At 48.1% G+C, this 26,719-nt stretch overlaps 4 protein-coding genes across 4 annotated transcripts in view; 1 reads left to right on the top strand and 3 right to left on the bottom strand.

Moving 5' to 3' along the window:
* On the bottom strand, positions 1–2,216 carry camk2n1a (calcium/calmodulin-dependent protein kinase II inhibitor 1a). The gene is made up of 2 exons (XM_026996660.2): positions 1,750–2,216; positions 1–1,428 (listed from the first exon to the last, which is right to left on the bottom strand). Exons 1-2 carry the CDS (start codon positions 2,213–2,215, stop codon positions 1,358–1,360), a joined length of 537 nt encoding a protein of 178 aa, XP_026852461.2. The 5' UTR covers position 2,216; the 3' UTR covers positions 1–1,357.
* Positions 2,217–4,241: 2,025 nt separating this feature from the next.
* On the bottom strand, positions 4,242–10,352 carry mul1a (mitochondrial E3 ubiquitin protein ligase 1a). The gene is made up of 5 exons (XM_026996658.2): positions 10,264–10,352; positions 9,388–9,520; positions 9,206–9,293; positions 8,889–9,009; positions 4,242–8,631 (listed from the first exon to the last, which is right to left on the bottom strand). Exons 2-5 carry the CDS (start codon positions 9,502–9,504, stop codon positions 7,932–7,934), a joined length of 1,026 nt encoding a protein of 341 aa, XP_026852459.1. The 5' UTR covers positions 9,505–9,520; positions 10,264–10,352; the 3' UTR covers positions 4,242–7,931.
* alg3 (ALG3 alpha-1,3- mannosyltransferase) lies at positions 10,326–17,370 on the top strand. Its single transcript, XM_035527943.1, has 10 exons — positions 10,326–10,534; positions 12,706–12,805; positions 13,134–13,281; positions 13,795–13,955; positions 14,262–14,382; positions 14,601–14,734; positions 15,128–15,199; positions 15,276–15,352; positions 15,604–15,748; positions 15,868–17,370. Exons 1-10 carry the CDS (start codon positions 10,354–10,356, stop codon positions 16,034–16,036), a joined length of 1,308 nt encoding a protein of 435 aa, XP_035383836.1. The 5' UTR covers positions 10,326–10,353; the 3' UTR covers positions 16,037–17,370.
* The window catches only part of vwa5b2 (von Willebrand factor A domain containing 5B2), a 26,557-nt gene continuing 16,609 nt past the window's right edge, over positions 16,772–26,719 (bottom strand). The window contains exons 14-21 of the mRNA XM_035527942.1: positions 26,418–26,695; positions 26,125–26,311; positions 21,469–21,768; positions 21,205–21,333; positions 20,275–20,397; positions 19,885–19,981; positions 19,519–19,642; positions 16,772–19,176 (exon numbers count right to left, since the gene is read on the bottom strand). Coding sequence (XP_035383835.1) covers positions 18,580–19,176; positions 19,519–19,642; positions 19,885–19,981; positions 20,275–20,397; positions 21,205–21,333; positions 21,469–21,768; positions 26,125–26,311; positions 26,418–26,695 — 1,835 coding nt within the window. The 3' untranslated portion in view covers positions 16,772–18,579. The remainder of the gene's footprint in view (positions 19,177–19,518; positions 19,643–19,884; positions 19,982–20,274; positions 20,398–21,204; positions 21,334–21,468; positions 21,769–26,124; positions 26,312–26,417; positions 26,696–26,719) is intronic.

Raw genomic sequence — 26,719 nt, 5'->3', positions numbered from 1 at the left:
TTAATGTGCTTTTCCCACCATTTATTAATTCACCAAGTAGGCTACAGTGAAATGGCGCCATAATACAATGAATCATTCTCAGAATGTCATCACAATTGTGTTTTTGTTTTTTGCTTCGTAAAGGACGCTCCATTTTATAAATAATTAAGGTTTCATGCACAACAAATCTTTCTTCGAAGAAAAGATACAAAATAAAACAAAAAAGTTATAATGTTCACATTTCATCAAATATTTTGTTATACTCGTAAACAGTGCAGAAGAGTCTAAAATCGTCATTTTCTAACAAATTCTTCAACGAAGCTCGTCACAGTATACGATTTTTCAGTAATAGAAATATAACACAGATGTGAGCAGTAATAATAATAATAATAATAATAAATACGAAACACATTCCGTATGTCCCGTTAAAGAAAAGGGCACAAATCTCGCGCCTAATATCAAACGAGAATATAACGGGGTCCCGGTGTGTCGTCCTCTCGCGCCTTTCAGAAATTCCTTCGCAGAATACAAACGTGTTTGTGGATGAACTGCAAGACAATATGCTAGTATTTTAAATAAATATTTAGATACAAAAATACAAATATGAGCTTGTTAAAAAGAATCGCGGCGGGCCGGATGGTGTAGACGTCTGCATGGACGTGAAAAACTCGTGCAGGGTCGAAACATTCCTCAAAACGTTCAACAAACCAAACAGACCAAATCGCATCGAATGACTCGATTAAGTTCAACACGCGTTTGCAGTGCGTTAGTTATACTGATTATGTGACTCGATCGCGCAGGTGACGCAGCTCGTCAATACGCAACCCTACGTCATCACCGCGAAAACGAGCAAGACCATAAACAATCTCAGCGCGAAAGAAGCGTGCGGGATCTGCGTCTGCGAATGGCCAAACCATGAGCAGTTATCACTTAAAACGAAAAGAAGGAATATGTGTGTGTGTGTGTAGCATTTGAAATGTGTTCTGCGTTTGATAGGTACTTGCACGAGACAGCTCCGCGTGAAGGCAACGCCGCGAGCTGAGAAGTTTCTAGGCTACAGGACATAGATACGGTGTTTGCAACTTAGCTACTGTACAACTACACTCATGCGCCCTTCGTCCTCAGCGAAGATGGTGTGAAATCATGCCCAGTCCCTGCGCGAGCCATGGGAAGCAGCCGCTTTGGTGACTGCAACGCTTTTAATCGGCTGTCATTTTGCAAAATTACCAGCAAAACCCCGAAATGAATCACGCTCTTGCCATCTGTCTAGGTGTCCTCCGTCGCCGTTGCCCGTGCAGGCTCGCCCTCCTTCATGCACAGCCGACCGCTGCTTCAAATCGGTGATCAAGATTAAATGTCTGCGAGTCACTGTTCGTGTTTAGACGCCCGGGGACGATTTGTCGGTCATTCCCTTCAGGACGTCGTCTATCCGTTCGTCTTCGATGACCACTGTAGAGAGATGAACACAGGCATTAATACTGCTGCAGAAACACCAGAGTCTGGGTCTGAGAAACTTCTCCTCTGGGCCGTAGTGCGCGGTCCACACGTGCGCCTCATTCGGACAGCATCTCTGTAGTCTTAACGCAAACTCATCTATTTTCACTAACCAAAGCCACGGACAGTTTCGCACAAAGCGGCGCTTTGCTGAGATTCACGCGGAGGTGACATTACGCGCTCTTACTCCCTAAACTCACGCGAACGCACGCTGCTGTCCAGCAATGACCTCGTGCACGTTTGTCCACTCGCACCTACACCGTGCTGCGTTCTCACCTCGCTTGGCTCTGCCTATCTGGCCGAGTTTGGGGGGTCGTTTAGCCTGCGACGACACAAAAAACGAGCTCGTGTCTTGCAAGCCGCAGCTGAAGGACATCTGGCTGACGTCGCCGCCCGCGCCGTAGCTGCTCATCTTCCCCTCGCCGTACGGAAGAACCTCGGACATTATGACACGGAGCTCTGCTCGCTGCTGACGGGACTTTGGTCTCGCGCGCGCTCCTCTCCGGATGTCCACGAAGTGGCTCGAACGGAGACGCGAGACGGAGTAGGGCAGCCTGTTACCAGCACGGGACTCCGAGTGCGCGCGGAAGGTAAGTGCAGCGGAGCTGCCGCTCGGTGCGGTGTGCGCCAGCGGGAAGGAGGAGGAGCTCTGAGTATGTGTGTGTGTGTATGTGTGTGTGTGTGTATGTGTGTGGGAGATCCCGCGATCATAAAGGAAACCCATGCAGAACGGTGAAGTCATCCATCCGGGTTTAAAGTCCAGGCCTAAGTACGTGTGTGTGTGTGTGTGTGTGTGTGTGTGTGTGTGTGTGTGTGTGTGTGTGTGTGTGTGTGTGAGAGAGAGAGAGAGAGAAGAGTAAGAGTGACCCCTTTAGGTGAAAGTGTAAAATGATGGAGGGCCGTGGGCTTCAGTGTCCAGGACAGAAACGGTCCTGTGGAGGCTGTTAATGTCCGTCACGTGCACATACCGTGAAGATTCGTTCTTCAACAGACGAGTAAACGCAGCCTGCGCAGTAGGCCCTACAGGTCGCGAGGAGCGTAGCCTTCCTCGTGACTCATAGTCCTACTAGTATGACTCATGAAGGCATTTCCTGTCAAACGAACGGGCCTTGTTGACATTTATTAGTTGTGTTTTTTTCGGGGAGATTCCTAACCGCTGGTGGCGCGTGTGCCAGGAAGCGTCGCGTCACCGGATGGACCACGCGCGTATGACTGTGGTGCCCTTTAGTCTGAGACACTTGTGGGAAGTCGCTCGTTACCATATAACCCACCTGTCGCCCTTCCAAACCGCGCAATGAGAACATCTCCTCAGCAGTTCAAGAAAAGGCCGCCCTTTCGACTTTTGACTTTGCAAAATGACCCAGACATTCGCGGTTTTTAAAATATATACATATATATATATTTCAGTACCACGGACAGCGGACGCCAGGAGTTAGATAAGCTTTTTGCACACCGCCTTTTTCATTCATTCATTAATTTTTAGTTCGAATACTACTTATAATAGTGTAGAATTGCCTGTGTTGTTTAAGGTGTGTTGATGAAGTCTGCGTGCATGTGTGCATGTGTGCATGCATGTATGAGTGAGAGTAAACACAACTCCATGAGCTATATCAAAAACAGATTTAAATCTTTAAAAATGATAAATCTGTGTTTGCATTTGTCCTTTTAAAGAAATGTTTTGACATTAGAGAGACACTGATTCATCTAAAAACAAACGTGTATGTGTTCCCAAAAAGCACACTTCTATATGAATAGTGGAGTTTATCAGTTCCCTCAGTGAGCTCATATGTAAGTTTAAAAGAAGCTTAGATATCACTGGTCAGGCCAGGGGTCAAACATTTGACCTCTGACCTCAGTATGTTCTCCAGTAGGATGGTGTTTGAATAAAAATCTACTGGCAGACCACAACCACTGCAGTCTGATCACCCATCACATCCACTGACTATATCCCCCCAGACTATATTTTAATAATGTGTTAGATTCTTTGTATGTGTGTGTGCAAGCAAGGGTGCATGGTGTTCTAAATGTTCTGAGAATGTATTTTTGCTGTTTCGGACACCACTAATGCTGATTCAGTATCTGCACAGCAGAAATACCTTAGTCACAGGAAGCCGAGAGATGGAGTGTTTCAGCTTGGCCACTGGTTCCTCATGTAGTGAAGTATTTCAGTATCTGTGCCCTAATCCTTCAGAGCTCCTCAGAATCCAGGGATGAATATGAACTTTTTTTTGTTCCAAAGAGGAGGCTTCCAGAATGATTCTGGGACAAGGTAAACAACACATTGTCATAAGCTTCACCTGGGTTCTCTCACTGAGAGGCAGCAGTTCTATCTGAGCTCTCACCAAAAACTGCCCCAGAACATGTCTAATTATGGAGATCATCTACTGCGTTTAGCTGATGCTTTTATCCAGAGTGACTTACAAGTCTCTCTGAACACAACTTGAGTAATTGAGGGTTAAGGGTTCTGTTCAGGGGCATCCTGGCATAATATATTTACTGATTGATTCTATGTTTGCTATATCCTTAGACAATTGTTAGTTGTTTTTTTGTTTGTTTGGTTTTTTTTGCAAAAAAAATGGAATCAGTCTTTATTTTCAGCTATTGAATCTTAAATTCAGTATTTTTAACTAGTTTTAAAATAATTCCATCTTTTAAAATCCTCCAATAATGCTATTCCATAGCAAGTAAAAGGAAATTAAGTTGATGCTGCACAATTAAATCTTGATATTCACATTATAATAGAAGACAAACAAAAAGAGACTGCCTCATTAATATGCCAAATACCTAAATCTTTAATTTCAGAACTATGAAAATAGGACAAACTACATTGTAGTAGTCATTGAGTCAGTCCCAACCATTTTACAATAATGTTCAGAGATGGAAACTCGGCCTTAAGTAAACTTAAGGTAAATGTCAAGTAAACCTTTGGTTTCTGATCATACAATTGCCTCAGATGTGTACTACGACACTGAACGTGCTGAAAGTTAGTAGACAGGGATGGTGTGCAAATTAGTGTCATTTAATTATGTTGACATTATGAGAGCCGGATAAACTGAGTGGGCTAAATGGATGAAAGCATGATACCTAAGTGCCATGCTCCTTATACATCTGTACTGACCGAGTAACCAGTGGTTCATCGGATGACTTTATGACTTGTTCAGTAACAAACAGGAGCTGGCATGCTGACATGTGACAGGTGTAACTCGACTGGAAGCCAAATTCCCCAAGTGTGTTTTCAAAAGATTTCTCTCTCTCTCTCTTGCTCCCTCCCTCCCTCTCTGTCTCTCTCACTCTCTCATGGAGAGAACTGGTGGTGGAAGATGTGAGGATATATTAGGTCTGTCTTCAAACACATAATTTAAAGCTCGGTTTAGTTGTGAGAAAAGACCTCAGCCATTTGCCTTTAATTTGATGTGTTCGCGCTGAGGTGAGCGCGCCCTCAGGCTGCTTTGACTTTGCATGTCTCCATCGTTCACGTGCAGTTCAAACGAGTGCACAGGCTATGTGCTGCTTTGCCTTTATAATGTTCAATGAGTCACATTTTGGCTGTATACCCACACGCTGTCTTGCGCTGCCGACGTTCATTTGCATTTAACTTGTATGTGGATAAGCACACTTTGTCTAACACATGTGCGCGCACACACACACACACACAAAATTTGGCAATTACTAAGATGACTTTCTAGAAGCTGTCGTTGCTGCCCACGGCTCAGAGGCAGGCAGCTCTTCCCACGCGTACGCAATGCCCGCTAAGAACAGATGCTACTCCGTTCCCCCGCACTCCGAGCGTGAGCCATTGCCTGGCACCTCACCCAGGTGCGGGAAAGTGCCACTCCACTGGAGAGTGACGTACCTGCTGCGGCATCATCTACTCCGCGTCACATGGCTTCTGTGTGACTGTACAATGCAGGAGAAGACCACAGAAAAGCACCACACTGATGACGTGTTATGCTATTTTCAATTTTGAGGGGCTATCCACTGAAAAGACTACAAGCCCTGTCCAGGACACGTGCAACAATACATCAAACACTAGAATTAACCAGCACAAGAGGGAAATTGGAAAAACACCAGCAAGCCAGCATAAAAAACTAGTTAAAAACTGAAATAGCTATTAAAGGTCTGGAACAAAGCTTCGTGGAAAGACGCTGAAAAAACGAAACAAAAATGATAGACATCCAGAAACAGTCCAGCTGTCCAGAGCACAGCCTGCAGTGTGGACCATGGCGATGCTCGCATGGCACACGAGTGAGGTAGCATGAAGCACGCTTGCCCCCCACAACACCAGAAATTCATTCTGCTTCCTTCTCCAGGCTGAAGTGCCACAGTAGGACATTGATTACTGAATTACTGATTGTCGTGTTACACCCCGAGTCCACCGGCAGTGGGAACCCTATTGAAGTTTGGCTAAGAGTTCAGATTCAATATGAATCACCTTTGACAGCAGGTGGCCAACACAAGGGCACACACACACACTTCGCTATGGATTTCCCATAAAAGCTGCAACACAAACCCATACACACGCACTAATATGAAGTCCCCTGAGAAAAGTTACCCAGGGGAAGGATAGAGTATCTTCAATTGATACAAACCGCCCAGGAGCTTCTGGGTAAACAGCAGTCGCTCAGTTCACTAGTTTTTCCACTAGAAGGAACGAACGCCACAGACCAACCCCTTTAAACGCAGGTCGACAATAACGCTCTTCTGCCACCTAGTGGCCGATTGTAATAGCGGTTATAGCGTGCTATTCTTTTAGGAACCGCACGTTAAGTATAGCTTAGAAAAGAGCCAAACCACCAGTTTTTCTGTCCGACAGCTAAATCGATTTTTAAATTATGAAGAAAGACTTCAGGATGTATAAAAGATCATACACACCACACAAAGCAGAGGATATCAGGGAGTTTTCCTTATTTCTGCTGTTAAGGGTTAGGGCAAAACACTGTCAGTTGACTTTCAGTATTTCATGTGTTAGAAATGATTTGGTCCCCAGAGCTCGAATTCTTTTATACACTACTACAGATCAGCTCAGAACATGACTGCAGATTACTGGTGATCCTCTGATCTAGAGTGAGCTAATACAACATTGCAGTCAAATTATAAACTATACAAATTCTTTAAAAGCTTTGTATAAAACTTTATAAAGCATATATGTGACCCTCGGAAGAGGAATGCACTGATGATCATTTTAAATATCTATGCACTTTGAACTTTCATTCCTTTTATACTAGCTTTTCATCACATGCTAAACAAGAATCCAGCCTGGGTTTATTTTGACTTTAAACTAAATTTTAAGACCAAGGCTGAATTTGTTTTATGGAGGCCAGCTCATGCTAGTCCTATGCATCAGCTAAAACAGTGCAGATAAACCACAGGTTAAGAGCAGCATGCCTTTATTAACAGACAACAAACACAAGATCTTGAAACTCATCACCAGTCCATGAGGTCATTTCAACTCAAAACAACTAAGTTCTGTAAGAATATTAAATAGGTTCTCTCATCTTCCACTGCCCTTTACAGAAATGTTTATTCACAAATTAAGGCACAGTGCTAGAAACTGATAAATATGTTTCCATGCACATCCACATCACCAGTGCTCGCAGTCGCCCCCCAGTGGCAAACGTGCAGTGCATCAGGATCTAACGAGAAAAATTCTCATCTGATCTCCAAGTCTGTCCGGGAGAGCCCATGCAGCAGGGGGCACTCTGACTACATGTCAGGAGGGCGAAGTAACTGCACAGATCGATTTGTGACCTCTGACACACCCAGATGACTGCCGCTGTTGTTGTGCACTGCAGAGATGCACAGGGAAAACACTCACCTGTGTACTAAACCTGTGCCACAGTCTGGCCCTGCAGGAACTGAAGTGAGGGAATACCTGCATCTGAGCCCTGAACACACCTTACTGCACGCAAGAAGGGCTTGTTGATCATACATGCTGAGCACATCTCCAGTACACACACTGAGAACTGTGAACAGTAGCTTATAACGCCTGTGCTTAAAGCAAATCTTAAATATAGTCTATGGAGAGGAGGGGGTCATCGTGTCTTCTGTAAGCAACACCACCAAGTTTGGGCCTGTTTTCAGTATTTCTGTAAGCAGAAACTACTTACACATTTAATAATGTTTAAAGATGTTTTTAAAAAGTCACATTACCAAACTATTTTTGCAGTTTTATAGTTTGATGTGGGACCTTAAGATATTCATCCATGCTGCCCATGTAAGACACTACACTACAACTCTTCTGAAACAGTACAAAGTCACGGACTGTCTGTGATACAAACTGACCTTAGCTTTTAATCTACACGCGAGCGTGAACGTACATACCGCAGTTCCTGTTTCTGGTCAACACTGTGGGCTTGGCAGGACAAGACAGCCCACTGCACACGTTTTCAACAAGCCATCGCACACAGGTGCAGACATATTTAATCCTAGTGTGATTAACGTCTAGGAGCCTTCATGTCTCAGGCTTGGTACAGGGCCACCACCCTGCGGATCCTCTGCCTGCACATGGGACAGTTGGGTTGAGGCAGAGCCTGATAGCAGCTGTAACAGCAGCACACATGACCACAGTCCAGCAGCACACACCCCCTTGGGTTGCTCAGACAGATCACACAGGTGTTCTCCTCAGGCCCCTGCCCACCTCCTGCCCACATCTGCTCTAACTCCCTCCTCATCCTCTCCCTCTCCCGCCGGTCCAGGAGCCGTCTGTGGTAGCGAAGCCCCACCCACAGCAGTATGGCCACGCCCACCGCCACACACCCGCACGCCAGCGCCCGCCACCCGTTCGCCTGCCCCTCCTGCTCCAGCCGTAGGCTCTCAAAGTCCGACGTGCTCAGGAAGTACTCGGAGCCGTCGGTTGGGGGGCGGAGCTTGAGCAGGCGGTCTGTGTCCAGGATGAGTTCACCCACAGCGGTCACCGACACTCCCACCTTCAGCATCTCCTCCGTCTCCAGCTGGCCTTTGGGCTTCTCGCCACTCAGGTACTGACCAAGGAGGTCCGTGAAACCGTAACTAGCCTGGTGGAACTTCTCGTGGACAGTCTCCATCTCAGGACCCGTGGCCTCCAGGGGGCAGAGCACACGCAGGCTTGCCCTGTCTTCACCCACCAGGTTAAAGGGCACAGCACTGACACGCTTATGCAACACACGGTCCCGATCTGTCCTGTGGAACAGAGCAAAAGCGCGACAGATGTGTAGAGGGTGTGTGTGTGTGTGTGTTTGGGGGCATCTCTGCTCCAGTACAAATTGCACTAATGTGGAGAATTTGACAACACTGGCCTAGAGGATAGAATGTATACATCATGGGTGTATTCAGATTTAAAAGCAGGGAATTTTGTGACATTTTACTGCGGTCAGGGGAGCGAGATCAGAGCTCACGGTGAAAACGGAGACCAGAGCTCACAGTGAAAATGGTCTCACCAGGTGCGAGCGAGACTGTTCCACACCAGCTTGTGTTCTCGCAGAACCAGTTTCTGGATTACGCCCACACTTCCCTCCTGAAACTGGCTACTCAGCGGCTCCCCTACAGGCTGAACTGTACCTGCAGAGAGAGAGAGAGAGAGAGAGAGAGAGAGAGAGAGGGAGAGAATCTGATAATCATAAAGGTCTTCATGATTTGAATCACAGAGTCTGCAGCAGTGACGTACAAAGCACAGACGGCCTTTTCCTGGGTCTACCCCTGACCCAGTCAAGATGTTTCCAGTACAGCTCCTGTTGGTGGCATGAGAGCAGCCTACCTTCAATAACGACATACTGCAAACACTTCCCTGGGGTAGCATTCAGAAGATCTACCAGGTTCTTGTTCAAAGCAATCTGAGGAGCCTCCTGTAAACAAACATGCTCAAACTCATTAAAAACATTGACAAAGTGACCAAATCTGAGGTGATTATAAGCATGCGATGTTGAAATGTATCCTCACGGCGAGTTTATCCACGGTTTTGATTTTTTTTCTGTAGATGTAATAGAAGAGGCCAGAAAATGCGATGCTGGAACCTAAACATACAGCCTGTAGCGTTCCGATCGGAAACTCCTCCATCTCACACCTCCGTCGGCTGCATTTGTGGAAACACACAGACAGACGCTGCAGGAATGTGTTCAGAACAATGTGGATCTAGTGGCCAGTCCTCAGATAACTGCAGACAGTATGTTTTTCTGTATGAATGCATCTGAACTTGGCACTCCACAGTTTCTCTGTTCACCCGTAGCTGCGACTGACCTGCACTGGCATATGTGACCCTAAACATAACGTGTTCAGTTTTTTTCATAATTTCAATTTAATTTGACAAGTATGTCGTTACGAAATTTAAAAAAAAACATGATTGTGAAGTTAATGCCATAAATATTCACGCACAGGTAGGTAACAGAGCTCAAGCCTTTGAGCACTGCCATATCTAACCTACCTAAGCTAACTACATCAATAACAGTCAGCTTCCCCCATACCAAGACAGATTGTTAGCGTTAGCGATCTATACGTCATTCGATTGTAAAATGTCAACGATATAAAAATGTTAAAATGTGGCTGTACGTGCGTGTTACCAAATGTGAGTTTATGTGTGGCGTGTGTCGGTTGTCCTAACCGACGATAGGTCTGTTCAGTCTGCACCGCCAGAGCTAGCGGCTAGCTAACCTAGCGTAGCCAAGCAACACCGAGGTAACTGCGCGGCTATCGGCCTAACGAGTACGATATAAACCAGAGGTATGATAAAAGGTTACTAAAGGTTGCTAAAAGTTACTAAAGATTAATAAAGGTTACTAAAAGTTAATAAAGGTTACTAATAGGTTAATGTCATCTTACCTCGAGTCAGTCTACGCTCCAAACTCGCGTCATCCCCGGAAGTTGAACTCGAGGGGAAGCGCGCGTGCGTCAGAGCTCGTGGCAGCGAGAATGGCGGCGGGCAGAAAGAGAGCGCCTGCTCCCGTGTGGAGCGCGTGCCGCGCGTCCCTCAGCGCCGCGTGGCGCGACAAGCACCTCGTGCTGTTCAGCGCGGAGCACACGCTCGTGGTGACCGCGCTGCTCTGGACTCTCGAGGTCGCCATCAACCTGTGGGTCATTCATAGAGTCACGTGTAAGTCTCGCGGCACGTAGCCGCCAACGGCTAGTCTCGCGGCAGAGCAGCTAGCCTAACGGCTAACGGGCCGTGGGTCTGCATTGGCTGGTGAACTGGGACACATGTATCAAATCTACCAGGGTAATGTCGGTTTGGGTTGTTAATGTCGCCGATTCTGAGGGAAAATGGCTTGTTTTGTGGAGTTAGCTAGCTGACTTGATTAGCCTGCTAGCGTAGCCGAAAACACGACAACCTAACCTGAGGACGCTGAAGCGGACCAGTAGCTAGAGAATTCTGTCAGAAACGGCCGTCTGTACAAGTTAGTCTGATACTGGGAGTACTGGAGTGAAAAGGCTTCCGAAAACGATTTATGTTCAAATTGTCAGAGACTTATTTTTGTCTTGCGAAATGAACGAATGAATGAAATGATGCATCTGTCAGTGTAACTGTTGTTTGCTGTTGTTGTCCGTAAATCAAGTAAATGACTTGCTGTATTAATAAAACAAGATGTTTAGGAATAATTAAATAAAGAACGAGTTTAATAATATTGTACTATACAGTAACTAGGTTTTAATCAAATTCCAGGGATCACCACAAATCGAACTCAGAAGACATTCACATTAAACCCTTCACACCCATGTTTTTTTATATATTTTGATATCTTTATTTATTTGCAGTTTCAAGTGCCCTGTAATTCTGTACTCTAATGACACCCTCAGAAATAAGGCCAGTTTGCCAGACTTAGAGTCCAGCTAAAAATAATTAACCACAGTTTAATTTGGGCTTAATTCAGTCGGGAAAATCAGTTTTTTTAATAAAAAAATTAGGAATTGGACTGTGGTGAAAAGCAACCATAACTCTGACAACACGTTGTCACAAAGCATCTTTACACACGTCTGGGTCCAGAACCCTGGTGAGCAAGCTGAAGGAGACAGTGGCAAGTAAAAACTCCCTGGGTGTGTTTAAGGAGGAAACCTGGGGAGGACCAAGACTGAAGTCCAAGTCCTCCACTGGCCGACCCAGCTAGTAACCAGTCCATGTATTATTGTATTATAGTTAGTCCAAGTAGGCACTTCAGTGTAGATGTGGAGCCTCAGTTACTCCAGTGGGTCTAGGATGGGTGGGGTGTTTCTGAGATGGCAGCATTAGATCATCTACTGGTTAAACTGGGACATTTAAGCACTGCATGAACAGTCCATATACATTAGATGAACTCCACACGAACAGTCCATATTCAGTCAGTAGACGTGCCAGTGATAAGTATGCAGCTCTGGAAGGTTTATCTGTAGTAGCAGAAATAAAAGGGAGGACCACAGGGTGGCCACAGTCCCAAGGGTCTCTGAGAAACTATTCCACCCACATCAGAGTGAACCTCAGTGAACACATGAAGTGTCTGGATGACAGCATTAACATCTCAGATTATTATAAAACTGTGACTGGGGCCCCAGACTAACTAAAATCTTGAGTAAATAAGTCTTTATCTTAGATTTAGATATCGGGAGTATCTGAGTGTCTTGGATTAAAGCTGAGGGGCTATAGGAGAAGGCTCTATCTCCGCCTGTACTCTCACTAATTCTAGGGACTAAGAGAAACCCTGCATTTTGAGAGTACTGTAGGCAAGGTGTGTTTGCAATGAGTTCACACAGATACTGTTGGGCCAAACCATTTAGCACTTTATATGTTAACAAGAGAATTTTAAAATCAATTTAAAATATAACGGAGCCAGTGCAGGGCTGAAAGAACACGACTAATGTTGAATCCTCTGGCCCTTGTGAGGACTGTACGAGTTGGAGTTTAGTAACTTTTTAGAGCATCCAGTTAGTTCATTACAGTAATCCAGTCTTGAGATAAAAGCGTGGAACAATTTCTCTGCATCTGATGTGGAAAGTAAATGTCTGTTTAGCAATAATATGTAAATGAAAAGGTGGTGTTAGTAACAGTGACATCAGAGATCAATGAGAAATCAGAGAACAGTGAACAATCAATAGTAACACCTAAGTTTTAATGAAAGCATCAAAATTTACTGGAATATAAGATGTTTCTTCTTGCAGCTTTTGGTCCTAGCAGTAGCACCATGGTCTTATTGCTATGTTGTGCACACACACACACACACACACACACACACACACATATATATATATATATATATATATTTTAAAGCTATACCTCACCCTTGTGTTCTCCTGCAGATACAGAGATCGACTGGAAGGCCTACATGGGTGAAGTGGAGGGCGTGATTAACGGCACCTATGACTACACCCAGCTGAAGGGAGACACAGGGCCTCTGGTGTGAGTTTCCCTGCACACACACTGGCAGCTTCACTTGGTCATTATTATCTTTATTAATACAAACTGAATGAGTCCAAACTAAGGGCACTAAACTGGACTGCTGTGACTCCTTTGACTCTGTGACCTTGAGGTCCTCAGGTCATATATATTTGGAAATTTGTTCAGGTTGCTTACTGGTATCAATGTGACATTAATGGGGATTTTTCACACCGATGTCCTCTGTCATTGGATGAAATTCCACTGAGTATTACTTCAGATGATTTAAGCCACACTGTGTGTGTGTGTGTGTGTGTGTGTGTGTGTGTGTGTGTGTGTGTGTGCACCTCAGTTACCCAGCAGGCTTTGTGTACATTTTCACTGTGTTGTATTATATTACGGATCATGGGCTGAACATCAGACTTGGCCAGTACGTGTTCGCTGGTTTCTACCTCATCACCCTCTTGCTGGTCTTCCGCATTTATCACCGCACCCAGAAGGTGAGCCCCAGACAAAGCCGCAGGCCTGCCTCAGCCAATCAGAGGCCAGGAAGGTGAGCCCCAGACACAGCCGCAGGCCTGCCTCAGCTAATCAGAGGCCAGGAAGGTGAGCCCCAGACACAGCCGCAGGCCTGCCTCAGCCAATCAGAGGCCAGGAAGGTGAGACCTAGACACAGCCGCAGGTTAGCCTCAGCTAGTCAGAGGCCTGGAAGGTGAGACCTAGACGCTGGCCCAGGGTAGAATCAGCCAATCGCAGGCCGTGTGCAGGAGAGTAGCCCTTCTCAGGGGAAATGACTGGGACACATGGGGCTTCCTCTTAGACTGGTTTAATCATATACTATGTAAGAAGGTGCATCAGAATAATGTCATGATTTTATTGGTTATAATGTGTGATTAATTCCTTTATTGTTGCTTCTTAAAAGTGTACAGGACTGAATTACTGTACTAAATCGACCAATGCAGCTTCCCTCCAGACTAGGCTTAGACTTCTGCGTGTTGTAATGTCTCCACCAGGTGCCGCCCTACGTGTTCTTTTTCGTGTGCTGCGCGTCATATCGGATCCACTCCATTTTTGTGCTCCGTCTCTTCAATGACCCCGTGGCCATGATGCTGCTGTTTGGAGCGGTCAACCTCTTCTTGGACGGGCGCTGGACTCTGGGCTGCGCCCTCTATAGGCAAGCGAGAGAAATGAGTGCCCATGTCCCGATGACTTGGCAGTCTGAGCACTAGCCCTGTCGATCCCTGGTGATGCCAGAGTCTGTAATTGGCGCTCCATGTGGGTTGGCACCTCCCTCTCCCCCATTCCCCAGCATGGTGCCAACCAATACAGGTGCATGCTTGCCAGTGTAGGCGGGGCTACGCATTGAGATATCCATCGACGTGATGACTTTGTGTGTGTGTGTGGTGGGGGGAGTCTGACTGTGTCTCTGAAGATGAACGTGATGACTTACCTCTGTGTGTGTGTGGGGGGCGGGGGACAGTCTGGCCGTGTCTGTGAAGATGAACGTGATGCTCTTCGCACCGGGCCTCCTCTTCCTCCTGCTCTCAGAGTTCGGACTGATGAAGACGCTGCCCAAGCTCACACTATGTGCCCTCATCCAGGTCTCTCTCTCTCACACACACACACACACACACACACACACACACACACACACATACATATGCACATGGATGTGCACGCACGCACAAACACACAGAGCACACAGAAACATAGAGGCACTCAGCTCCTGGGTCCTGTATAATCACAAGATAATTATAAAAGGACTTTAAGTTCTCCTTCTTAACTGCGTGCGTGTGCGTGACTATGACTGTTTCCTCAGGTGGTTCTCGCTCTGCCCTTTCTACTGGTGAACCCCGTGGGCTACGTGAGCCGTGCGTTTGATCTGGGACGCCAGTTTCTCTTTAAGTGGACGGTCAACTGGCGCTTCCTGCCTGAAGAGGTTTTCCTCAACAGGTAACATCACAACAGCTCTGTCAAGCGTGTGTGTGTGTCTGTCTGTGTGTGTGTCTGTCTGTGTGTGTGTCTGTCTGTCTGTGTGTGTGTCTGTCTGTCTGTGTGTGTGTCTGTCTGTGTGTGTGTGTCTGTCTGTGTGTGTGTGTCTGTCTGTGTGTGTGTGTCTGTCTGTGTGTGTGTGTCTGTCTGTGTGCGTGTGTCTGTCTGTGTGCGTGTGTCTGTGTGCGTGTCTGTGTGCGTGCGTGCGCGCGCGTGCGTGTCTGTGCGCGTGCGTGTCTGTGCGTGTGTGTGCATGTGTGAGTGTGTGTGTGTGTTAAAGGACAGGGAGAGAGGTATAGACACACAGAGAGCGCGCGCGTTGATGCGGTGCTAACAGCACATTTCCGTCCTCAGGTACTTCCACCTGTGCCTGCTGATAGCTCACGTGACCACACTCTCCGTCTTCGCCCTGAAGAGGTGGACGAGGTGCGACCCTCCCCTCTACCCCAGCGCTTGGTGGCCTTGCTGTCCCCCACACGGTTAACGCTGCGTGTTCCCGCAGGTCTGGGACGAGCGTCTGGGCTCTTCTGAAGGACCCGTCTGACAGGAAGGAGGTGGTTCCCAAGCTTGGATCAAACCATATCCTTCCCCTCGCTCTGTTCACAACGCAGCCTGCCCTGGAAATGAAACCCTGACTGTGGGGCTTCCTCTACCTCCAGCTGTCTGTATCTCTGTGTGTCCTCCATCACTACTTCTCGTAGTGTGCTGGCTCATGCATCTAGATGTGAACAGTGTTGTGCAGGTTTTTGTGCGTGCCCGTGTATCTGTGCGTTTGTTGATGTGCGTGTACACGTCCGTGTGCGCGTGTTCTTCCGTAACGTTCCTCTCACAGACGGTCCTTGTCCTCTTCTCCTCCAACTTCATTGGGATGTGTTTCTGCCGCTCTCTCCACTATCAATTCTACGTCTGGTATTTCCACACGCTGCCCTACCTGCTGTGGAGTGGCAACGTGAAGAAGCTGGCTCACCTGCTCCGGTACACACACACTATTACACATCCAGTAGTCTTTCTGACTGTTGCTCCTCAGTTCTAACTCTCCTGTTTGTGTGCATTTCTTTTCTTTTCTTTTATCCTCCCTCTCCCATCCCTTCCAGGGTGTTGATACTGGGGCTGATTGAGCTGGCGTGGAACACCTACCCCTCCACCACCTACAGCTCTCTCTCCCTACACATGTGTCACCTCATCATCCTCATGTGTCTATGGTTCAGCCCTGGCCCCGCCCCCCTGGCCCAGGACACACACAACAAGGCCAAACGCAGCTGAACCCTCACCTGGACCCTACCAGGCCCCTCCCCCTGCAGGATGACCAAGTGCCCGCCCACCTGCTTTCGTCCCCGCCCCCAGCCCAACTGGTCCCCTCCTCTGTTGATGTCTCCTCTGCAGTTGGTAACAGAGGCATTCTGTCAGAGAGGCGGGCTTTTCCCAGATAGAGGTGTGGTTTTAGCGATGTGATGTCATGTGGGAGGGGTTTAGAGGGCAATGTGGGGGAGAAGGGGAAAAACTCAGGATTTTTAAAGGACAATGCTCAATTTGAACTTGGAAACAGAAAAATGTGAAAGAGTGTAAATGCTGAGTTTGTGTCTGCATTGTGTTACATGTGAGCCATAGAGATGTGGGGATGTGGGGGGCCTTGAAGGCAATGTATCTCCACCAGGGGGCTCCATCCTTCCTCCTGGAAATGTGCCTTCCTGCAGTCCTGTTCTGACCCAGGTCTAACAGTGTTGGAGAGAAATCAGGAAGTGACCTCAGTGGAATGTTACAAGAGTTATAGACACCGGCCCTGGTCCAACCCAGCACAACACCAAGGAACTGTAATTATATTCTGGGATGAAGAGCTCTGTAGTCATGGCAACTCTTAGTGGGCAGAGTGTGTCTGACCTAAAGGTTAAATGTAAAGGGGGAGAATGAAAAGTTTGGTTTGGGTTTTTTTCTTTCAGCTCAGCGATAATCTCTTTGTAGCACTCCACCATGCTGTAGTATGTGTGGCATTCATTAATCATGAATTATTAATCATTAAACATTAATCATTAGTCATTCATTAATCACTGTCTGGATCTGTAATGGAGGACCTCCCTCCAGCAGAGCAGGGCTGTGATTGGATTTTTATGTGCTTTGTTACATCCTTCGTCTGGGATCTTTTCAGTATCGTTGTTTTTTTGCTTTTTTTTAATGTGACTAAGCTTTTGCCAAACAAAACTCATTCAGGAATTGTGACACAGGTCACAGTTACACGGATACGTCCAGGACTTTGGTCTTTCTGCAGTTACTGACACAGCTCAGTGTACTGCCACTACCTTCCTGCTTTGTCTTTTTGTTTTCATTTTGTCTTTTTTTTTGTCTGTCTTTTCTGAAATTCTTTTCTTGTGGCTTATGAAAATCATATGCTCTCCAGGGAACAGTAGAAAAATTTTACATTTACTGCCGTGTGAAGAGTCCTCTTCACATGATCGCAAAATAGTGTTGAGCTGCTGTTCGTTTTTGCATGATTTTACATATTTAATTAAGAAGCAAAGCCAAAGCCAGACTGGTCCAGAGATTCATTGGTTTCGCTGGTACATGTGTCAGGTCTGGAAAATAAAGTTCAGTCTCAGTGTGAACCAGCTGTTACGCTGTCATGTGACAAAACAGGTTTATTATACATCCAACATCAGGAGCAAAGTCAAAGTTTATTGCTTTATTTTAGTCTTTCACAATAAAGCCTGTTGGTAATTCCTCAAATAAACAAACAAAATTGGGATAGTGTGACAGGGGAACGTAACCTAAGCCAATCTAACAGAAACCAGTGAGAAGAAAAGTCATCACAACGCAAAACATTAAGCGGGAAAACAGTAAAACCTCTGCTCTCACGTTTTCAGTCAGGCAATCTCTCAAGGCAGCTGATATACACAGGACCACAGGGCAGGTCCTTGGTCCGCTGTACAGTCAATCAAATAAACCATTAAAACATGAAAACTAGCTCAGACTCCAACCCGACAAGGTCGTCTCGTTATTTGATGCGTTTCTCACATCGGCACGTAAAGGCATAGTGACACCTCCCTGCTGACCAGAGAGTCATTTTTAAGTAGGCTGGGTGATGTTGCAGCCCTTGGTGTTCCTTTGGAAAAGTCTGAAACTACAGGCTGAGGATCTTCTGTTAGGGTGACTTCAGCATTAGTGACTCAGGCAAGCACGTTATCATAGTAAGGCCGTTAGGATCATACCAATAAATCACTAATACACGATTTTTCACTTCCAGTAGGTCTGTCTGTCTTACCCATAGGCATAATGGAGCGGGAGATGAGTGCTCACAGTACTCACATAATGTGTTAGGGTGGTTGATGGGAACAGTATAAAATGAAACACCACTAGTCTAACCAGAAGATGATGTAAGTACTGTTACAGACTACCACTCTCTTTACTCTTCATCCCTGGTTGGTCTCAGCCCACAGGACCCCACTGACAGGATAGTATTTAGGTAGTGGTCCATTCTGACCACTAAAAGGCACCAGATGGGCTACACACTGTACATCTGTTTCTAATCAAGTGTCTGATGATTGGATAATCCTGTCCTGAAGACAGAGGCACCGTGGTGTGGGGACAGCCATGCTGTACTCGGCATGCTGGGATAGACTGGGCGTGTCCACCAGAACTTCCTGCTTTAACACACCTGGTTCAGCTCAGTTCGTTAGCAGGTTTAGTTTAGTCAGGGCAGGGAGTTGAGTTAAAGGTTCTATCACATGTTATTTGGGTTGTAGCAGAGTGTTGAATTAAAGGTTCTATCACATGTTATTTGGGTTGTAGCAGAGCGTGTTGAGTTAAAGGTTCTATCACATGTTATTTGGGTTGTAGCAGAGCACGTTGAGTTGCAGGTTCTCGTCCCAGTGGCGGAGCAACAGGAACATCTGCCTGGCCGCCGCCTTTAGCCCTGGCAAGTCCACGCCCTCCGGCAGTGATTGACACTTGAGCCAAAAATCCGCCTTGGCAGCTACCAGCTCCCACTCGACGAAGAACCCGGCGCAGTGGTGCTCCAGCCAGGCCAGCGCCACAGCCGTCGCCCAGCTCGAGCTCTCCACGTCGAGCTGTGCCAGCTCCTCGCCCTGGAGTTCCGCCACCTCCAGCGGGGACCTTTCGCACATGTCTGTCTCAGAGCCACGCCCACTGTCTGCCTGCAGGACTCTGCCCGTGAGGTCAAGAGACCCCTCCTCTGGGGCGAGGGGCTCGCTGTAGCAGGCCTGGCGCAGGCGGGCGGCAGGCCGGTCCTCCGGCCTGTAGGGGGCGATGGGGCGGGCGGTGCAGGGCAGGCTCAGGCTGCTGCGATGGCTAAGGTATGGAGACGCTCTCTTCACGCGATCCAGAGGGATGTCAATGCACTCAGAGAACGAGCTGGACAGCAGGAAGGCACCCGAGGCCAACTGCAGGCGCACCTGAGGTGAGAAACAGACATGCAAGCGAGATCGACAGGTCAAATCAGCGGTCCTGAAGACCTACCGTCCTGCACGGACCGCTGAGAGCACAGCAAAGGTCTGGACTGACTGGATCGGCCATGTGTAGGTGAGTGTTGGAGCTGCATTATGCAGGGTGGTAGAGCTCCAGAGAAATGAGGATTCAGGCTACATGGGAGAAGTTTCCAGATCCTGGGGACACGCCTGGTTCATGTGTTCAGGTCGTCCACTAGCTGAACCAGGTGAGTGAAGTCAGGACTGGAGCTACACTCAGGACAGCAGGCATGTCAGGAGCACACACGGACAGAGGGGCGGGGCTCTCACCAGAGGCAGGTAGTCAGGTGACTCTGAGTTTGCGGGTGTGTCTGATTCGGCAGACAGGCACTGGGGTTTCAGAGGGGCTTGCCGTCCTGAGCTGTAACTGTTCTTAAGCCTGCCCAGGTTAAACCTGCCAATCATACACACACACACAGTGGTTCAGGAAACTGCATTATTTTATGTACTAAAGCAAATGACCCATGTCATTTTGCAGGTGTGTAATGAGACATGTTTTAGTAATGGTCCAGTCACTTTTACACTTCTGCTCCTGCAAATCTCTCGCTGTTTCTCGCCTGTTTCTCACCTGGGAGAAGGTGCCCTGACTGAGGAGTTAATGGAAGTAAAAAGCCAAAACTACGGAAATGCTCAGACCTGGATCCGAAGAAGCTGTCGAAGGAACGGCTCTCACTGGAACGCTGAGGAGATGAGGAGGTCGAGGAGCTGATGAGGGCCGCGCTTCTGCTCAGACCTGCGTCATGCACGGACACACACGTTTATATGCCAGTCTCTCTGCTACTCTCTACTCTAAAGTCTCTACTCACTGCTATCCCAGGATGCTGGAAATTAATCTCGGTCTGTCAAGGTTTAAATCCCAGAGAACATATGTTACCAGGACACCAGGTGTACAGGGACCCAGCAATGCCAATCACCTACATGTGTGTCATCTGCAGAAATGTGCCTGTAGATAGGTGTGTGTAGGTGTATGTTTGATTGGATGTGTTTATTGTGTGTTGTACAGGTGTGTGTATGTGTGTGTGTTACCTATAGAGGTGTGTATGTTGTCTGTTTCTTCACTGTCTCTGCTGGATGGTCTGTGACCAAGGCCGACTGACTGCGCCCTCTGTCTCCTGACGCCAGTACTGTGTCTGCTCCCAAACCTCACACCTGTCATAAGCCAGAGCAATGTTAGACCACACACTGCTAACAAAACAAACACATATACACCACTAACAAAATGTATACACACACATACACCACTAACAAAATGTATACACACACAGCAGTGTTCACACACACATACACCACTAACAAAATGTACAGACACTGTTTTCACACACATACATATGAAGGACTGTAAGAGTGTACAGTTAGTTTGGTTGTGTGTGAGAATGTTGGTTTGTGAGGGGCATATGAGTAACAGTTTACATGTGTGTATTATGTATATGTGCATGTTAGTGTATGTCACGCATGCATGTATTAGTGTGTGTACCTGTGTGTGTACCTGTGTGTGTGTACCTGTGTGTGTGTGTGTGTGTGTGTACACCTGTGTGTGTGTGTGTGTGTGTGTGTACACCTGTGTGTGTGTGTGTGTGTGTGTACACCTGTGTGTCTATGTGTACATCTGTGTGTGTGTACCTGTGTGTGTGTGTGTACACCTGTGTGTAAGTATGTGTACACCTGTGTGAGTGTGTGTGTGTGTGTGTACCTGTGTGAGTGTGTATGTGTGTGTGTGTCTGTGTGTGCATGTGTCTGTCTGTCTGAGTCTGTGTGTGTGTGTGTGTGTGTGTGTGTGTGTGTGTGTACACCTGTGTCTAAGTATGTGTACACCTGTGTGAGTGTGTGTGTGTGTGTACACCTGTGTGTGTGTACCTGTGTGAGTGTGTGTGTTTGTGTATGTGTGTGTGTGTCTGTGTGTGCATGTGTCTGTCTGTCTGAGTCTGTGTGTGTGTGTGTGTGTGTGTGTGTGTGTACCTGTGTGTCGTGTCTCTGATGAGCTCTGGCCTGGGCGGGTATCAGTCGCAGTGAATGTTGTGTACATACAGATGATTCCACAACTCTTACTGGTCTGGATGGCCTTCATACGGTAACGCTTAGATGAACCTGTCAGGGTGGAGGGGAGAAGGGGGTTGCTGGCTACAAATACAAATGGCTTTTTCATATTGCAGAATTTTTCTCTCCATTTTTCATTTGTCTTTCTCCTCTTCTTACTTTTCTAATGCCCCCCCCGTCTCTCACCATGTTCTATATCTGTCTCTTTCTCAGCCATGTTCTCAAAGTCTCTGATGACAGACTGGGCAGTGAGTTGGTGGACGATCTCATCCCAGGGGCCAGACGGGAGGCCCTCCGGGTCCCACAGGGGGGCCAGGTCCACACTGACCTCCCAGGACACGGGCCTGGTCCCCAGCATGCCGTGGATCACCGAGCGGCAGGGGACCCCCACAGCCTGGGACTCGTCCCCCGGGGCAGCTGTAAATAGACCCTCGGGGTCGGCGAAGTTGTCCCAGTCGAGTGGGGACGCTGGGAACAGGTGGCCGTCTGGAGGACCAGGAGGGAGGGAGATAGAAGGATGGAGAGAGAGGTAGAAAGGGGTGGAGGAAGAGATGGTGGAAGAAAACATTTATTAAAAGTATAATTTACATTTTTGACATTTATCTGATGCTTTTATTCAACACTGACTTACAATCATGTCTGAACACAACTTGAGTAATTGAGGGTTAAGGGTTTTGTTCAGGACCCAACAGTGGAAACCTGGCAGTGGTGGAACTTGAACTGGCGACCTTCTGATTAGTTTTAAAGTTTCAAATTGTGTCACATACATAGTCATACATGGTCTAACTCGCAGTGAAATGCTTTTGTGACTGCTCTGTCCGAGTTGAAGAGAGATATAGGGATGCAATATATGTATAATATGTATACATACACAATGTACAATGTGTATATGTGTATATACACAATGTACAATTTCCAGTTTTTTACAGTTTACAGTTATTGCAGTCTTTTTGTGATGTTATTGGCATCATACACAGTACACAGAGTAGTCCCCACAGTTCATCAGTTGCCCTGATTCAGAGCCCGAATGGCCTGCAGGAAGAAGCTCCTCTTCAGTCTCTCTGTGTTGGTCTTCAGGGAGCGAAAACGCTTCCCTGACCTCAAGAGAGAGAAGAGCCTATTGTTGGGATGGGTGGGATCCTTCACAATCCTCCTGGCCTTGGTCTGGCACCGCTTGTAGTAGATGGTCTGCAGGTCAGGAAGTTCTGTATGAGTGATGCGCTCTGCTGAACGCACCACCCTCTGGAGTGCTTGATGCTGTTCCCAAACCAGACTGTGATGTTCCCCGTGAGGATGCTCTGGATAGTGCAGGTGTAGAAGTTCCGCAGCACCTTGGAGGGCAGTCTGAATTCTTGTAGGCGTCTGAGGTGGTAAAGATGCTGACGAGCCTTCTTTGCCAGGGAGTTGGTGTGGCGGGACCAGGACAGGTCCTGCGAGATGTGAACTCCAAGGTACCTGAAACTGTCTACTCTCTCCACTGTGGTTCCGTTAATCCTCATAGATTGGTAGTGACGTTCCTGCTTCTTGCTGCTGTCCACAATCAGCTCCTTTGTCTTACTGACGTTTAGGAGGAGATTATTTTCCTGGCACCAGTTCTCCAGGTGTTTAATCTCCTCCAGGTAGGCCCTCTCGTCGTTGTCCAAGATCAGGCCTATGACGATGGTATCGTCAGCAAACTTGACAATGATGGTGGAGCTGGAAGTGGCTATGCAGTCGTAGGTGTACAGTGAGTAGAGCAGGGGGCTTAGGACACAACCCTGAGGAGCTCCAGTGCTGAGGGTGAGGGTGGATGAGATACAGTTGCCCACCTGTACTAACTGTGGTCTGTCTGTTAGGAAGTTGGAGATCCAGTCACCCATGGATGGATGCAGTCCCAGATCCTCTAACTTGGTAGTGAGTCTGGAGGGGATGATAGTGTTAAATGCTGAACTGTAGTCAACGTACAGCATTTTAACATAATTTCCCCTCCATTTGTGCAGGTGGGTCAGTGTGGTGTGAAGCAGATGTGCAATTGCGTAATCAGCAGAGCATTTGTGGCGATATGCAAACTGCAGTGGGTCCATGGAGGCTGGCAGTGAAGATGTGATGAAGTCTCTGACCAGCTTTTCAAAGCACTTTATCACAACCGATGTGAGGGCAACGGGGGTGGTAGTCGTTGTGACCAGAAGATCGAGGTTTCTTCGGGACAGGGACGATGGTGGATCATTTGAAGCCGGATGGGACGATACCAAGCATCAGGGAGAGGTTAAAGATAACAGTGAATACTGGGGCTAGCTGGTCTGCGCAGGCTTCGAGGACTGCAGATACTGTCTGGTCCCCCCGCCTTCCTGGTATTCACTCTTTTGAACACTCTCCTCACGTCACTCTCCGTGATAATGAGAGGGTGCTGGCCTACGGTGGGCTCTGCGCATGCGCCATAGGCTGCACCAATAGCACCATTTGCATTGTTAGCGCTACCACTGTTATCATTAGTGCTGCTAGATGTAGCCTCGAAGCAAGCGAAGAATGTGTTTAGCTCGTTCGCCAGACTCATCCTTGATTATCCGTAGTCCCTGCCACAGGAATCTAGAGCTACTCTGCTAAAACTGTGTCTCTAGTTTCCTCCGACGCTTCGCCTCCCTCACCGCCCTGCGCACTCCGTATGCTGCAGACTTGTACACGTCCATGTTCCCGCTGATGATCCCAGCGTTGTAGGCAGCAGTGCGAGAGTTCAGAGCCTCGCAGATGGTTCTGTCCACCCAGGGCTTCTGGTTGGGAAGCATCTTGATGGTGGCTCTTGGGATCGTATCATCAACCAGTTTCCCAATAAACCCCACTACTGCCTCCGTAAACTCGCTGACATCATCAGTGCTGCACCGGAACATGTCCCAGTCTGCGTCATCCAGAGCGTCCTGCAGGGCGGCCACCGATTGGTCTGTCCAGCGCACGACCTCCCTCTGAACCGGAGCGTCCCGTTTCAGCCGTTGTTTATATTTTGGTAGGAGGAAGATGGCGGCGTGGTCTGACTTACCAAACGGTGGATGAGCTAGTGCCTTGTAGCTGTCCTTGTATGGGGTGTAGCAGTGGTCGAGTGTCCTATTTCCCCTGGTGGGGAAGGTTACGTGCTGGTAAAGGTTGGGCACCGCACGCTTGAGGTTAGCGCTGTTGAAATCCCCAACCACGATAAGTGCAGCGTCCCGGTGTTGTGCCTGAAACTGTGTGAGAGCCTCATGAAGAAGTTCACACAGTGCAGTGTCCATGTTGGCCTGAGGTGGGATGTACACGGTGTTGATGATGACCGAGGTGAACTCAGGAAGAAAGTAGAAAGGACGAAACTTGAGCAGCTCAAGGTTGGGTGAGCAGGAGCGGGCGAGAGTAACAATATTGGCATTGTTGCACCAGCTGTTGTTTACCATCACACACACTCCACTGCCTCTCAACTTCCCTAAATCTGCCGTCCTGTCCATGCGGTGAACCGAGAAGAACTCGGCCGGCTGGATAGCTTGGCTCGGTACCGCTGGGTTCAGCCACGACTCGGTGAAGCAGAGGAGGTTACAGTCCCGAATGTCCCTCTGGAACTTTATCCTGGCCCGGAGGTCGTCGGGATTGTTGTCCAGAGACTGGACGTTGGCTAGCAGGATGCTGGGTAAGGGAGCTCAGTGTGCTCGAGCCCTCAGCCTGTTCCTGACGCCGGCTCGTTTCCCTCGAGGCTGTTTCATTGCGTTGCGTCCTTTGTTCTTCCTCAGAATCTCTGTCAGCCATCTTGGGTCCGGGGTTAGAGACGGCTTGAGTGTTATGTAGATTAAGAGAAATAAGAACATCTCTGCTGTATGGGATTACGTGTCGTGGTGCAGAGAGAAGGGTTAGCACAGAGATAGCGCAAAGAGCAAAAAAAACAGCAAACAAAAAGTGCAAGGTGTGGACGGAGCAGTCATTTTGGCAGCCGACTTCAACGACGCCATCTTGTCATCTTGGATTACTAGTCCAGTACCTGAACCACTGAGACACCACACACACCACACCACACGCAGCCAACACACACTCAACACCATACACATCCTACACACATCCACCCCACCATGCACATCCTTCTGATTACTAGTCCAGTACCTGAACCACTGAGACACCACACACACCACACCGCACACACCCAACACACACCCTACACTATACACACCTTACACACATCCACCTCACCATGCACATCTTTCTGATTACTAGTCCAGTACCTGAACCACTGAGACACCACACACACCACACCGCACGCAGCCAACACACACTCAACACCATACACATCCTACACACATCCACCCCACCATGCACATCCTTCTGATTACTAGTCCAGTACCTGAACCACTGAGACACCGCACACACCCAACACACACCCTACACTATACATACCTTACACACATCCACCTCACCATGCACATCCTTCTGATTACTAGTCCAGTACCTGAACCACTGAGACAACACACACACCACACCGCACACACCCAACACACACCCTACACTATACACACCTTACACACATCCACCTCACCATGCACAACCTTCTGATTACTAGTCCAGTACCTGAACCACTAAGACACCACACACACCACACCACACACACCAAACACACCATACACCATACACACCTTACACACATCCACCTCACCATGCACATCCTTCTGATTACTAGTCCAGTACCTGAACCACAGAGACACCACACACACCACACCACACCCAACACACACCCTACACCATACACACCCTACACACATCCACCCCACCATGCACAACCTTCTGATTACTAGTCCAGTACCTGAACCACTGAGACACCGTACATGATCGGTTTAATTGTGTGTGTGTGTGTTCCCTCACTGGAGTCTGTGACAGATAAAGGTGCTCTGGGAGTGCTGTGTGTCTCTGTGTCAGTCTCCTCTAGTCTGTCCCCGATGGTCTGCTCGAAGGACACCCTCTCCAGTGCCCTCCGCAGGCGGTGCATGTCAAGGTCGCCCTGTGGTGAGGAGAAGCTCCGGGCAGCCAAAGCACAGCGCGCCAGAGCTCTCTGTACAGACACACATGCGTACATACACGCACATACACGCGTACAATCATTTTTAACATCTTTCAACAACAAATTACATCGGAATGACAGGCCACTTTATTCCCACCTTCCCGCTTCCCGCATCCACTGATGGGGCAGTGCTCTGTTGCCATGGTGACTCCCAGCGGGAGAGGCCCCTGGTGTGAGGTGGCAACACCTTCTCCAGGCCCTGGGGGAGTGAGCTGGAGTCCGAGCCCAGGAGGAGGTTCTCGGCTGGGGGTCCAAGCGTGGGCAAGGCCCTGTCGCTGTCCAGAGAGCACCGCGTCAGCATGTACTGCTCCTGGACGTAGGACGCTGTCTCCATCCTCCGCCGCACGCTGCTCATGACCCAGTCCTGCTCAGGGACTGGAGACAGGCACAATCATGCAG

Source organism: Electrophorus electricus, chromosome 7, assembly GCF_013358815.1.
Source record: "Electrophorus electricus isolate fEleEle1 chromosome 7, fEleEle1.pri, whole genome shotgun sequence".
In the NCBI taxonomy this organism is placed as follows: Eukaryota; Metazoa; Chordata; class Actinopteri; order Gymnotiformes; family Gymnotidae; genus Electrophorus; species Electrophorus electricus.
Note: the sequence above shows the minus strand (reverse complement) of the source record. Positions and strands in the feature narration are given on the sequence as shown.